Source organism: Glycine soja, chromosome 6, assembly GCF_004193775.1.
Source record: "Glycine soja cultivar W05 chromosome 6, ASM419377v2, whole genome shotgun sequence".
Taxonomy (NCBI): domain Eukaryota; kingdom Viridiplantae; phylum Streptophyta; class Magnoliopsida; order Fabales; family Fabaceae; genus Glycine; species Glycine soja.
The window spans coordinates 18,717,462-18,733,136 of NC_041007.1; the positions used below are offsets into that span (position 1 = coordinate 18,717,462).

The following is a 15,675-nucleotide window of genomic DNA, read 5'->3' on the forward strand; positions in this document are numbered from 1 at the left end:
TCATGCAGAGGTAAATTGGGATTTCCTTCCAGCTATAAGTTCAGCAGGTGGCATTCTCTGTTTATGGGGTGAAAATTCCTTTAGGTTGCAGCGGAAAATCAGTGGTCCTGGTTTTATTTTATTGATGGGAGAATGGGTTCAGGAAGCTCAACTAGTCACAATCGTTACTATTTATTCACCTTGTGATATAAATAGGAAAAGAATCCTGTGGGATTCTGTAAAACAATTGAGACAGGCATTGGTTGGAGGGTTGTGGTGTATTTTGGGGGATTTTAATTCCATTAGAAGACCTGATGAAAGGTTTACATCTGGCCATAGCTTGGCTGAGGACAGTTCATCTACAGAATTTAATGAATGGATAGAGGATTTGGAGGTTTTGGAGGTTCCGTGGCTTGGTAGAAATTTTACGTGGTATAGACCTAATGGTGCCTCTAGAAGCAGACTTGATAGGTTTCTTATCTCTCATGAATGGCTTGAAAAATGGCCTAACAGCATTCAAACTGCTCTCGCAAGGAACTTTTCGGATCAATGCCCAATTGTCCTTCGTTCTAATGAGATTGATTGGGGCCCCAAACCTTTCCGGATAATGGACTGTTGGCTTCTTGATAGATCCTTCAAAGAAACTGTCCGTCACAGCTGGACATCCTTCCAACAACCAGGGTGGGGAGGTTATATCCTTAAAGAGAAAATAAAGAATTTAAAGACCAGCTTGAAGAGATGGAATAGAGATCACTTTGGAGATACTCTCACAAAGGTCAAAAAGATTGAATCTGAATTGAATAAGCTGGAGGAAGACACAAATCAAAGGCAGCTATCTCATCATGAAGTTCAGCAAAGGAAGAAGCTGCAGGAACAGCTTTGGGTAGCAGCCCAAGCTCATGAGTCTATTTTGAGACAAAAATCAAGGTCAAGGTGGATTAAGGAGGGAGATTGCAATTCCAAATTTTTCCATATGTTGATAAATGCAAATCGGAGCAGAAACTCTCTAAAAGGGGTTATGGTGGATGGCGCTTGGACAACTGAACCTCTTAAAGTGAAGGAGGAAGCTAAGGCTTATTTCTCTCAAAGATTCAGAGAATCAGATCTGCAGAGGCCTAAATTGGATGGCATTCATTTTCCATCTATTACCCATCATCAGAACAGCTTGCTAGTGGCACCTTTTTTGGAGGAGGAAGTGAGGTCGGCAGTTTGGGATTGCGGTAGTGACAAGAGTCTGGGTCCTGATGGACTTAATTTTAAATTCATCAAGTATTTTTGGCAGCTGATTAAACCTGATGTCCTTAGGTTTTTAGATGAATTTCATGTCAACGGGGTCTTCCCTAGGGGTTGTAATGCATCCTTCCTAGCCCTAATTCCAAAGGTGGCTGACCCGCTTTATTTGAATGATTACAGACCTATATCTCTTATAGGCTGTATGTACAAGATCGTGGCAAAGATTTTGGCTAAGAGATTGAAGAAAGTGCTGCCTACTATTATTAATGAAACGCAAGCTGCATTTATTGAAGGAAGACATCTCCTCCAAAGTGTTCTTATAGCTAACGAAGTGATTGATGAAGCTAAAAGGAGTTCCAAACCTTGTTGCATCTTCAAAGTTGATTTTGAGAAGGCTTATGATTCGGTATCATGGGAGTTTTTGTTTTATATGTTAAGCAGAACAGGTTTTAACTCTAAATGGATAAGTTGGATGGAGGGCTGTTTGAAATCTGCCTCTATTTCGGTCCTCATAAATGGCAGCCCCACATCGGAATTCTTACCCCAAAGAGGTCTTAGACAAGGAGACCCTCTTGCTCCATTTTTATTTAATGTGGTTGCTGAAGCATTGAATGGCTTGATGAGGTCAGCTGTGGAGAATAACATGTACAAAGGTTTTAATATTTCAGGCAGTGATGTGTCCATTAGCCTTTTGCAATATGCGGATGACACTATTTTTTTTGGGGAGGCCTCTTTGGATAATCTGAAAGCTATTAAAGCTATTCTTAGAACTTTTGAATTGGTTTCTGGTTTAAAAATCAATTTTGCTAAGAGTAGCTTTGGAGCTTTTGGAATGAATGACCTTTGGAAGCAAAGGGCAGCTAGTTATCTGAACTGTAGTCAGTTGGTCCTTCCTTTTATCTATCTTGGCATACCTATTGGGGCTAATCCGAGGCGAGCTCGTGTATGGGAACCAATCATTCAAAAATGTGAGAGAAGGCTAGCTAGGTGGAAGCAGAGGTTTATCTCTTTTGGGGGGAGAGTGGCTCTTATCCAATCAGTACTTACCTCTATTCCTATCTATTATTTTTCATTTTTCAGGGTACCAAAATCAGTTATCAACAGATTAATCAAGCTTCAAAGGAGTTTTCTTTGGGGAGGGGGTCAAGACAGCAAGAAGATTGCTTGGATAGCTTGGGAGAAAGTGTGTCTTCCTAAACACAAGGGGGGTTTAGGCATCAAAGATATTCTGACTTTTAATTTGGCCTTGCTTGGTAAATGGATGTGGAACCTTATGCAGCACCAAGGGTCTCTTTGGGTAGCAGTTTTGGAGGCTAAATATGGGGGTTGGAGAGGTTTACTTGAAGAAGGAAGAGCCAACACGCAGTCCATTTGGTGGAGGGATTTAAAAAGAGCAATTCAGCACTCTCACCATGGTATAAGTCTTCAACAGCAATTCAAATGGAAGGTAGAAGCTGGGGATAAGGTAAAATTTTGGGAAGATAGATGAATTTGTCATGATCAATCTCTAGCTGAAAAGTATCCTAGGCTATATCTGATTTCTTCCCAGCAGCAGCAGCTAATTGGTCAAGTGGGGGAGCATATTAACTCCTCTTGGGAGTGGCGTTTTATTTGGAGAAGACCGCTGTTTGATAGTGAAGTTGACTTGGCCATCACTTTCCTCTCTGAAGTTGATGGTCAAGTTATTCTCACTCATGGGGCTGATAGGTGGGTGTGGGTAGCAGATCAGTCGAGTATTTACTCTACTCAAAGTGCTTATGAAGTGTTATGGGAAGGGGTTGCAGAGGAGAATTTAGAGGATTGTTTCCGGGTGTTATGGAAAATTAGGATTCCAAGTAAGATAGCGGTTTTTGCTTGGAGGCTCCTTAGGGATAGGTTACCTACAAAATCAAACTTGCAGGCTAGACAAGTGCAGATTCCTGATTTAAATTGTCCCTTTTGTGGAAGGATGGAGGAGGATGCTTCCCACCTTTTTATCCACTGCAGTAAGATCCAACCTTTATGGTGGGATTCTATGTCCTGGATAAATCTCAAAGGTGCTATGCCTTTGAGTACAAAACAGCTGTTCATGCAGTACTCATTTTTGCAAGAAGATGGTAGAAGGAATAGGAGGTGGCAATACTGGTGGTTGGCTATCACTTGGTCTACTTGGCAGCTTCGAAACCGAATTCTGTTCTCTGGAGCGACTTTTGATGGAAACAAATTGGTTGAAGACGCCACTTTCTTAATGTGGACTTGGCTTCATAATTTGGAGAAGGATTTTACTATTCATTTCAATCACTGGTCCAGTAACTTCAAACATCATTTTTTGCAGTAGTAGGGGTGTTTTTTGGGTTCATATCACATGTATTTTCTTCCCATATTTTGGTTCCTAATCAGACTTATGTTGCCTGATTGAGGAACCATATTTATGGTGTCTAACTCTGTATTTAGTACCTCTGGTACTTTTCTAATATATATATAGTTTTATCTTTGCTGATCAAAAAAAAAAAAGTACTCATTTGTCTATTCCTGTAAAGTGGCAAGGAAATAATCAGTAGCTTTAAAATCATCTGATGTGTGGATGTGACACAAATTACAACATAAATCATGTTAAGGATATGAAAAGTATGTACTCATTAGTCTCTTCCATCAACTAAGCAAAGCAACATGGAAATCATCTGTAGCTGAGAGTGACTATTAAATTGTAAGATTTGGAGGTCATGGACCTCATGTTTATAGGGACAGTAAAATTATCCAATTACCCAAACCTTTAGACAATCTGAAATGCACACATAATATGGTACAACAGTTCTAAATGGGGCAGGTAAGTAGCATTCATTGCTCAATATGTCTATAATTCAAGAATGAAGCTTTACATTTAGTGCATATTTGGACCTCAGATTGGCTTATTTTTGCTTTAAGAAAAGCTTATGATCAAAATGTTCAATAAAAAACTTAAAGCTTCTTTTTTTTTTCAGTGTAAAATAGTCAGAAATTCAGAACCAGATTGCACTTAGCCAGTTGTATATAAAACTATCCAATGGCCATGAAAGAAGACAGATCAGCTGCAGAACAAATCGGAATGAATACCTGCATGACCATTTGCAGAAGATGCATGCAAGTAATTGAGCTTGAAAGCCACCCACTGTTTGCACAAATATCAATCATGGCCTGAATTACGCGTATACTCTGATCTAATACTGATTTCAAGTCTGTGACATAGTCACTAATTGGTAACTCCAATTGAGAAAAATGAGCCTGTGTCCCAAAAACTTGCATGATCACAAATATAAACAAAAAAATATAAAGAAAATTCAAAGAGAAATTCTAGCATGCTAAATTCATGGTTATTAACATGACTGACCTGAAATAGAAGAAGTGCTTTGATGTGAGGGTCATCTAGACGGTTCTTATCCACTGGATATTTAACTTTCTCAGACAGTGCTTCATTGTATTTTTCCTATGAAAAAAATAACAATATATGGTCTGCTACTTTGATGGACGAATTTGATTTTAGATCAAGAAAAGAATAATTGACATATCATAAAAGGTAGCAAGTAGCAATAATCACATTATTACAGACAGGAAATGAAAGTATTTACCAGTAACAAAATGGGTTGTTCTGGTGCATGGTACAGGAAAGGGGATGCAAAACATTATTTAAAAAAGAATACCATACATCATGGGCAGGATTCTTTGGTATGCTTCACTTTTTCTGGTAGATAAAATGTTAGGATATAGGGATGGTACACCAATTGAAGGCAGAAAAAGCCTCTGAACTCAGACCACTTATAAAGGGCTTAAATTTACTTTTCCTTAAAGGGCCAAGTGGGGCCTAACCTACACTTGTCAAAGGCAAGAACCTGTTTAGCCCCACTCAACCAACCCCTTAGAATTTGGTATGCTTCAATTGGCTATACAGAATTACAGATTTATTAAAATAGTTCATATTAACTTCTTTTTTTCCCAAATTCCACTTCCATTTTTTCAAACCACTAGTTCTTAATTTATTTGATAGAATTTTAAACTATAAATTGAAACCATGAGTTTCATTAAGCTTTTTTTATATAATATTTAATCATTAGTTGAAAAAACAATGCATTTCATTTAGCCCATTTTTTAACCAAAATTTGAAATGAGGTATTTCACGAGGCCTAGATTATTTTCTATACACCAGGACCTTCCTTGACCAACAGTTTGGGAGTTCCATCTCTGCAACAGCCACAGCTACCACTTATTCCTTGTTTTCTGATATCTTCACTGGCTTTTGTTCATTTCAACTAAGCAAACCAATTTGCTTCTTTATACCTTACTGATCTATCAAGCAAAAGTACAGTAATATGCTATGCACAAACTAGATCAACAGACAAGTGGGACAGCCACAAATCTGGTAACTGTGGTGTAGGGTTGACTTTAGAGATTAAAGTAGAAGTGATAATGAAAAATCAATGGCTTGGTATTTTACATATCCATGGTTTGTTATCCCTCTTCTCATATTTATAAAAATCTGAACTGTTGAATATTTTCATTAATGGTCATCAACTCCACAATTTACTCTCGAAATTACACCCTACACTTCATAGGATCCAAATATTCAGCATGTAATTTATAAAATGAAGCCATTGAATTTTTTTTAATGGTTACCAACAATACAGTTACCAAATCCTGAAGTTCCAAACTGAATTTTAATGAATCTAAAAATGTATTGCATTCAAAACAGAAAAAATTAGATGACAAGAAAAATATAGCCCATGCAGGTTTCTGTATTTGTTATCTTGAATAGTACTTTATTCGGAGATAAAAGAAACCATAATGTTACCTCATTATGACGCACAGGTAGTTCATCAAATTCAGAAGCAGCAGATAAAATATGCAAAAAGACCTACCAAAAAAAAAATCAAAGCATAATGATTAAAAACAATTAATTTTTTTTTAATAGTGCGAGATTTGCAAAGCATCAAGTTAACTCCCTTAATCCAAACTAGGTTGGCACCAAGGGCAAGGGAGAGAAGCCTCATCTGCTATATCACTGAATTAAAAGACAGTAAATTACACTAACATCCCCTTAGGTTTCGTCAAGTTTCTCCCAATACTTTTCATTTTTTTGCACCTACACTAATTCCTTTAATTGTTTGAAAAACATTACACTGACATTGCTTATACATTACATTGACCCCCCTTAATTGTTTGAAAAACATCACACCATGACCATGTACCCCTATATGGGAGGTAGCTGTAAATGTTGAAGAAACGGGGGTTATATGTAATTTCAAGAAATCTCAGTATTTTACTCTAAAAGAAATGATAATTCAAACAATGATGTCAGAAAGACAGGAAACAACTGTAAGTCTTACTTCAAGTGATGTATCTGGACCTATGTTTGAACCAAACATTGATACAGTCATGTAGCTGAGGTAATACTGAGATGCAATTGTACCCAACATCATGGGCTCCACCTTGTCTTCATCCATCTTTATGCATCCACTGTCTTCCAAATCCTCAAATGTGGTCTGTACTAGGCTGCCAAAATAAAACTGTCAGCAAATATACTACTATTGAAAAGAGTGACAACATTATCATAACATGGGTTTAAGAAATATTTAGCATTTTCATTTGATTACCTGGACAAATATGTATTTAGAAATTCAGATTCAGCATCCTCCAATCCATAGTAAGCAGGATTAACCATCTGTAAAAAAAAAATGGCTATTAAGAATGTCTGTACGACACTCACACAACAACAATGGGTAAATCTTCAAATTACAAATAGTATTCCTTTCTCCCCAGTTTTGGAAAGATTGATTTTGATGGATTTCAGGTTGCACAGTCTTCTGATTTTCATTCCTATTTGTTCCCAAACAGGATAATATAACTGATTTCTGATCTTCGTTCGTCATAGCTGTCATGCTTCAACTATTCCAGAAGTTAATATATTAAGTGAAGGCAAATATTTGTATTTTTATAACATCTCTAAGATATTCCCTTATGTCCTTTGGCCTTGAGGCATGGCTAATGGAAAGGCACACCTTTCTCCTGCTCATTTCAACTTTTTTATTTAGAAAACTTAGGGCAACAAGAATCAAGCCCTTTGGCCTCAAGGCATGGATAATGCAAAGGCCCACTTATTTCCTACTTAATTTCAACGTTTTTCTATGGAAAATAAGGGGAACAAGAATATCACTCACTGACTGACTCATTGACTCACAAGTCACTCACTCACTCACACGTGCAACACACACACACACAGACCAATATTTCTTACAATTCATATGCTAATTTCATGCCAAACTCAACTACAAGGATAATAATAACTCATGCAAAGGCCTACCTTTGTCCTGCTTAATAACTTACTCACAACTCACACACCCAGAAATAGAAAGACCAATATTTCTTACACACAGAGGACTATAATAACTCATGCAAAGGCCCACCTATCTCCTGCTTAATTTCAACTTCTTTAATTAGAAAAACAAGAGCAAAAAGAATTAACACGCACACACACACAGACCAATATTTCCAGCAATTCCTATGCTAAGTTTATGCCAAATTCAACTACAACGACTATAATAACTCAGTTGGCTAGAAGTTATAACATGTAATATGCCATTTTTCTGCAATCTTTCTTAGCAATAAGCTTCCTTTCCCACCCAGTTTTCTTGGCTGTACTGATGAACTAGAACTTTCTATTTCTCATGCTATAAATCACTGTTAAAAATAACAGGTACAGAAAACAGCTTTTATTTTGATGGTGAAGGAGGAGCATATCAGAAGTTAATATCTGAAATGCACTAATATTAAATGGAATTGAAGTATCCAAATATGGCTTTTAATATGGGAAATAACTCCATAACTGATGACTCTGATATTTTTGAGACAAGCATATAAACACTCACTACTTTAGTACTTTTCCCCATTTTCTATTTTCAAACTAGTGAAGCACCAAACCATACTTACCAGTCTACGAAATAAGTAAGTCCATGTAAGATAATGGACTGCATCTTGTTTATGGCAAATGGTTCCAGAAATAATTTCGGCATTAATGTGATCATGCAACTGCTCTCTCAAACTACTCTCAACCGGGAAGGGTTCATACAAGAACTGCAACATAAAAGAGAAAACAGTATTCTCAGCACATTAGGCTAATCAGCAAAGATAAGTATAATCATCAATCTCAATTTTGACCTTTTTATAGAAGCTCTTCTTGGGTTCATGAACAAGAATCACAGCTTTCCCATGTTGATCAAATTGAGGCCGTCCAGCACGACCCATCATTTGCAAAATATCAGTGATTGGAAAATCAACATACCTCTTTGCTTTTCCATCATAGTATTCTGTCCCCTGCAAACGATACAAAGTATTGTTAAAATAAAAAGTTGAAGATAACACCAAGTGAGATTCAAATCTTGACTGATTTTCCTGTCCACCTAATTAAGATAGCTTTTTTTCCTGAGTTGTTAGTATTTAGTACGGAGACAGGGAAAGTTGACAATATTGAATTCCTACGTGGTGATTCTGGTTCACTGCTCACTTTGTAGAATACCAAAATACAATGATACATTTTAGGTTCATTTAGCATGCAAGAATTTGGAGGAATCATGGACCCATGTCATGGCAACCCAATCTGAGATCACAACTCCTTACGAGCCAAGAGAGAAACAGTATCCCCCCCCCAAAAAAAAAAATGGATTAAAAAAATCTATTCTTGAACATTGTTAATAATGGCGGAAAGCCAAAATTCCACCATATAAACACACCATTCTGCCTTATGGCACCGCCACAGCGGGTTTCCCTTCACAAATTGCCTATGGCAGTTGGCAAAATATCCACCACGCCATTCCGCCATGGCCACTATTTAACAGCAATGTTCTTGAAAGAAGTTGCCTGCTTACACTAGTCATCCCACACAGGTAAAAATATAAGGAATTTAGTTGTTAAATTAACAAAGGCATAATAATAGGAACATGTTAGTGGTGTAAAAGGGAGAAAGGAAAACTAAAAACTGATATATGGAAAGAGAATACTGCTGAGGAAGGGCACTAAGTGCCCAATCTTAACAACATTGCAGCAATGCTGCCCAGCAGTTGCACATCAGAAATGAAAACTTATATATTAATTCAATATAATCATATTAGCCTTTCACTTGGAAATGCCTTGGATTTTTTAGTTTAATCTATGCCGAAAAAGCACTCAAGGGAAAGCCTTTTAGTAAAGAAAACCTTATCACAGTGAAATCCAATAATAACTCTATTTCAAAGCAAAGTCACAGCAGCTAGAATATCATGAAGTTAACAATTCAATAAATAAAAACCAACCAGGACTGATACAGGAAAAGACAATTTCAAAATGATTGCCGACAAATTGTATAAAAGGGAAACAGCTTCTACAACTATCACACCTTGATAATCACTAGATGAGCTGGAAGATTCACACCCCAAGCCAAGGTGCTGGTACAAACCAATATCTGCATCAATATCATACAACTAACCAGTTAAGGGCAAGCTAAAATAAATATAATTTTAATTTTTTTTTCTTTAAAAGAAAGAAAAGAGCCAATTTCAATTTCTATGGTAACAAATGTATGCCTGAATTTTGTTGTTTGCAAAAAGTTCCTCAACCAGAGATCTGTCTTTGTCATTCAGGCCTGCATGATGTAATCCAATGCCAAATTGTAAAGTATGCCTTAGGTTTAGGTCAGAGACTTGAGACAGAACCATCTGTAGGGTTTCTTCTGGCAAATTAAGGAATTGTCTGGATTGTTCATCTGATGCAGCAAACTTCATTCACAGATAAGAAAGATTAATAATAGCAAACCATTATGGAATAAAAACTATTTTTCACAAGAGATTGGGCCTGCACCTGAATTAGGTCAAGTGCAGTAAGTCTTGTCTGGCGTCGTGATGAGACAAATATAAGAACTGGTTTTGCAGGTGAATGTGTGCATATTGCAGCATATGCTGGTTTATTCATGCTATTCATCCTTGGGCAGTAATATTTTCCAGGATAACCCTATAAGAAAACCAAGTGATGTTAACATGTTTGTAAAAATTTTGTTACGAGTATGCAATGCTTGGGGTTTGCTTGTGTGAGATTATGTTTTGATATTATTCCTGATATTGTATTTATTATTAGAATATTCTATTTCCTATTAATCAGTAATTGATTGATCTTGTAATCAATACCGATTCCCTTTTCCATATTATAAATAGCATGAGGTGTGGTCTACATTGAAGCACAACAGTTTTTTTTTGCTCAGCATTGAAGCACAACAGTAAATAATTCTTACAACATTACACCATAAAACACTGTCATAGCTTGATAGGAGTAGAGGAGCAGAACTGTTTATGTGAAAACATATATATGCATACCAAATTTTCATTCCTCTATTACCACCATTCTTACTCATATCAGTCACACCCTTTTTATATAATAAATAGACAAAGAAATGGACATGTTAAGGCATGATCTATGTGGAACACCAAATCCACTTGCCTGAATATGAACTTCCAGGGGTACAGGCCTCACACTTGGCTTGAAATTGAAGAGTCCAATTTCCTCAACGCCTAACCAATCAGCTAGATCACTACATATAGAGGGTAAAGCAAGGAAATATAAGTTAATTGAACAAACTCCTTTCCTGTGATCTCCCTCTCCCTATATTCTCACATACTCAGACACTCACAATATATTGATGAGTGTGCATATAAAAACTTAAAAGAGGCTGGAGAAGAAAGTGGCACGATGATAAACAAAAAATAGTGGAGTGGAGAAGAAATTAAGAATATGGAAAATGTTTATTTAAAGAAAATCGAACTTATATTTACAGAATGGTGGAGAGAAAGGAAACTTACCCAGCATTAGCCAGAGCTGTAGAAAGACCTACAAACCGTACTGCACGTTCTGTTTGGGATGATATGTATCTCATCCTAGAAACAATAACCTAGAAACAAAAATCTCCTCAATTCAGCACTCAAAGAGTATCTATATAGCACAAAAAACAGTTATAATATGCACAGAAAGTTAACACTAGTAAAGAGTAGCTTTCAGTTAAGAAATATTATTATAGAAAAAATGGGTACAAGAGCAGAAATTAGACATCCTCCAAAAAGAAACCCAAAAACACAAACCACAGCACAAAGGAAAGACACAGCATCAAATAAGCAAAGTTTGTCAATCTATATGCATGAAGCACTATTGTCCAAATAAAGAATTAACTTAGGACAATGTTTTACACTTCTAAATAGGTTTATCAAAATGGAATGTAACTTGATTTAAAGAATGACTTTGGAATTGAAAATAAGTTCACAAGAAAACACCCAATGAAGATCAAGAGACCAAAGCACCTGAATGAACAAAATCAGGGAAACCCGAGAGAGACTACAATTTAAAGAACTCCCTTTTGTTTAAATTATGAGAAGAAGAAGAAAAAGAGGAAATCACAAGTAAGAAGTGTGGACTTGAACACCAAAGATTGTGGATTAAAAAATTGTGTAGGAAAGCCAGATGAAATAAGGAATTTCATACGCAATGTCCTCCCAAATGTTGGCATGAAAACTATTGCCTACCTTCCGAAAGCAAAAATTTTAAAGGTAGTATAGCCTAGTGACATAAATTTCCACGGTATTAGAGTAGTTAGTTTGTCCTGCATTATGCATGTGTAGCTAAATGAAGCCTCTGTTAGGTTCTGTTACTGATATAGCTGACAGACCAGTCAGTTACATTTTTTAGATGGATTCTAGAACAGTTAGGCTTGAATAGATATGATTTTTTCATTCTGATAGTAAAAAGCATAGCTTCTCTTATTCTGATCTTTCTCTTGCTTTCCATAGCTTTCCATCATTTTCTAACTCCTCTATAAACTCCAATTCTATCACAGGCTAAAATGTTAAGCTTGGACTGATATATTAGCATCCTAATCATTCAGATTCAAGTGCTATTTCATCTATGGTTTTTTCCCTTCCTATTTCTCTGTTCAGTCCCTAGAAGGTATCTTGGCTATTTTCTGTTAACAGGAAACAAGAGCCTTTTGGGCTTGCAGTGTGGACAATGTGCAGGTCCATCCTCCTACCTCAATCTAAAATCCATTTCTTTTAACTGAAAATAGAAGAGGGGGCGGCAAGGATCAAACTCTGGACCACTTGTTATAAAGGTTCTGATACCACGTCAAATACCATTTTCTCCCAAAAGCTTAAGTTTTTAGGTGAAAGGTTATTAATAGTTTTAACACCAGTGTTCTGTGTTTCAAAGGAAGATTGACAAATCAAATAAGATTAGAGCTCAAGATAGCGAGGATTCCTTATAAGAAATCACCTAAAAAAAAAAAAGACTGCTGGTAATCACCAGTCTCTAATTTTAGTAGAGGATTCACAGTATCCAATGTGCTATCCAGAAATAAGATAAACAAATCAAGTAGCAGCAGTACATCACTACTGTTCATAAGCATATACCTCAAGAATGGGTCCACGATCAGCCCCCAATAAGTGAATCTCATCCAATATCATAAGTCCAACCTATTGATCAGTTCCATCAAGATTAAAATATGAAGTAGATGGCATTAATATTGATATAGTTTCAATAAACAACATTAATATATTACACACACCCACACACTCAAGACATATATGGATTCACCTTTGTGACATAGCTACGGCTATGCCAATTACGACTTATTCCATCCCACTTTTCAGGAGTAGATATGATGATATTGGCCGACAAGAGAGCCGTCAAATCAGGAGTATAGTCTCCAGTCATTTCAACCTGATGAAAAGCATAATATCATTAGCACCAATACCATATATAGTTTATGCACCTTTTTTTCGTTAAAACAAACATTAGTACCATCTTTTTCCCTAGCTGAGAGACAAGACGCTTTTGCCAATCACTCATTCTTTCCCTGACAATAGCTTTCAAAGGAGCTATATAAATAACCTGCATGTTCATACAGCAAAGAAGTTTATACACTTCATAAGATAATGTGCAATATACGTAAGCAACAATCTATTTCTGTATGAAATAATAAATAGCAAAAAAATTACACAATGTATAAATAAAGTTCACCATTTATCCACAGAAATAAATAAATGTAATTTGTATTTTATTCTTTCACTTAGGCTCAAGACAGTAACATCAGAATATGTAAGCACCTTTAGTTCTTGCTCTTTCTCTAACTGCATGAACAAACTTAAGTACAAACCTTCATATCAGGCTGAGTATTAAAAAGACGAAGCATGGCAAGCTCAGCAGATATAGTTTTTCCACTTCCAGTTGGAGCTCCTAACAGAACATTATTGTCCGTGTGATACAGGACATGAAAAGTCTGCCCAAGTACAGTAAAGACATAACAGAACAGTCTTCATATGTTATTTGTGTATTCAAACCCACAGTGCATAACCTAACAAACTTTGCAGTGAGGCAAATGAACCAAACCTGTGTTTGTATAGGATTAAAATGTGAAAATTTATATAATGCTTCATAAGTACTGTTGCCAAGGGAAGACATGGGAAGCGGTTTTAAATCAAGGAGTTCTGTGTGAGCAGTACGAGCCTGAAAAATATATTTTTACGTAAGAAACAGATCAGTCAGGAGCAGTTTCTGTACAGTAGCCCTAGAAATAAAAAAGAAAGAAATGGATATCTAATACCTCTGGCAATGGTAAATTGTGAAAAGTAATAGTGTAGAATGCCTCGGCATGAAGCCAAGAATCAGAAATAGCATGAATGTAATATTGTGGTGGATGTGGTTCAAATATTGGTACGGTGAAGGAAAGCTTGTAAGGTTCACCCCTAGCCATTCGCTTTGTCAGCGTAAAGAGTTCAGAGTGGTAGATGTGGTCATTCTCAGAATCCTGCTTGAAATAGTTGATCATCCATCCATTTGGAGTTAACAAATATCAAGATATAACTAGTTAAAAAATTTGTTGTGTAACTATGATAAGGTATTAAGGAAAAAGCCTACATGACAAGCTTCCCCGTTCCAGCATTGATATAGTAGCACACATTCTCCAAATACACATTAGATATTTCATATGCCAAAGTACTTGAGCTAACAATTTAGGTAAAATCAAACAGCAAATGGAGACAATTTAGACACATGAACAACTCCTAAAGTTTTTAAAACAAATGATCCTCACTACTAAAAAGCCTAACACAATGGATAACACAGCCAAAATATAAATACTTATTAACAACCAACACTTATCCCATTAGGTGTGGCCAGCTACAAGGATCAATCAATGTCATTTGCATTCTATCAAAAACAAAGGTTTCAGTGAAACCAGTCCATGCAAGTCAAAATACAGGCATTTGGGCTAGATAAAAAGGAATAACATTCGGACATGGCATGAACAGCTTAGCAATGTCCAATGTTTCTTTGTCTGAAATGCAATTCAGGACTAAGATTAGGCTATTGGCTCATATGGCACAGAGAACTCGAACATTTAAGGGAGCTTCCAAAAGGACCCAAACCAATAAGCCGATGAATTAGAGATTGATGTCTTCCCTTTTTTATTTTATTTTTTTCTATTTTTCATTATGGGAAACCCTTACCCTCCAATTCCTTTCAATTTCTTCTTTTCAACTTTTAAAAAAATTGACATGAAGAATGAGTGAAATCCTGTTAAAAAATGGTTAGCCACAACAGTCAGCAGAATTCACATCATCTTGTAAGAAGCATAGATCCTTCTAAAGAACAAATGAGTCTCATTTATGTCCTTTAGGTTAATGGAAAATGATAAACCAAGAAAGTGAGAAAATATTTGATAGAGATCAGAAAATTGGTTGGGAGTTTAACATCTGATAAGTGTTACTACAAGACCTCTGAGAGGTTCAAATATTTATACACAGATTCCATTAGTTTAGATCTAACAGAATTGTAACTGACTTTCAACTGTCTATAACAGACTCTAACCAACTCTAACAGCTAACTAACTCAATTATAGCACATGCAGAAATACTTGTAACAGAACACAAGCAACAGAACGTCTGTGCACACACATGCATTATAGTCTAAGATTACTAATGAAGATAAATTTTCCTGCAGATGATCATGTAAATTCATGTAATAGGTCCAATAGTATTTGGCATGACAGACTTGGTCATCCAAATAGCCATGTTTTACAACTTGTTCTCAAACATTGTAATATTCCCACCATAAATAAAAATTTGCTTGAATTTTGTTCAGCTTGTGCTGCTGGAAAATCTAATAGACTTCCCTCTTTCCCCTCAAATTCTGTTAATTCCTTTCGTTTGGAATTAGTATATAGTGATCTTTGGGGTCCTTCTCATGTTCCTTCCACAAATGGTTACCTATACTATATTACTTTTGTTGATGCCTTTTCCAAGATTACTTGGATCTTTCATCTTAACCAAAGATGAAACTTTTGCAGTATTCAAAAGATTTAAAGCCATGGATGAGTTACAATTTATTCATGTGTGGAATATTACTAAGTTGCATTACAAGTTTTTGAGTAACAGCACTTGGATGCCC

At 36.2% G+C, this 15,675-nt stretch overlaps 1 protein-coding gene across 2 annotated transcripts in view; it reads right to left on the reverse strand.

Annotated features, from left to right (window-relative positions):
* The window catches only part of LOC114416613 (DExH-box ATP-dependent RNA helicase DExH14), a 61,587-nt gene that overhangs the window by 9,197 nt on the left and 36,715 nt on the right, over positions 1-15,675 (reverse strand). For both annotated transcript variants that reach the window (XM_028381545.1, XM_028381546.1), the window contains 18 exons: positions 13,832-14,035; positions 13,618-13,734; positions 13,385-13,507; positions 13,030-13,119; positions 12,823-12,948; positions 12,639-12,701; positions 11,043-11,131; positions 10,684-10,774; positions 10,051-10,200; positions 9,777-9,968; positions 9,590-9,655; positions 8,377-8,532; positions 8,149-8,292; positions 6,816-6,883; positions 6,549-6,714; positions 6,014-6,076; positions 4,559-4,654; positions 4,285-4,452 (listed from right to left, as the gene is read on the reverse strand). In XM_028381545.1, coding sequence (XP_028237346.1) covers positions 4,285-4,452; positions 4,559-4,654; positions 6,014-6,076; positions 6,549-6,714; positions 6,816-6,883; positions 8,149-8,292; positions 8,377-8,532; positions 9,590-9,655; positions 9,777-9,968; positions 10,051-10,200; positions 10,684-10,774; positions 11,043-11,131; positions 12,639-12,701; positions 12,823-12,948; positions 13,030-13,119; positions 13,385-13,507; positions 13,618-13,734; positions 13,832-14,035 — 2,172 coding nt within the window. The remainder of the gene's footprint in view (positions 1-4,284; positions 4,453-4,558; positions 4,655-6,013; positions 6,077-6,548; positions 6,715-6,815; positions 6,884-8,148; positions 8,293-8,376; positions 8,533-9,589; positions 9,656-9,776; positions 9,969-10,050; positions 10,201-10,683; positions 10,775-11,042; positions 11,132-12,638; positions 12,702-12,822; positions 12,949-13,029; positions 13,120-13,384; positions 13,508-13,617; positions 13,735-13,831; positions 14,036-15,675) is intronic.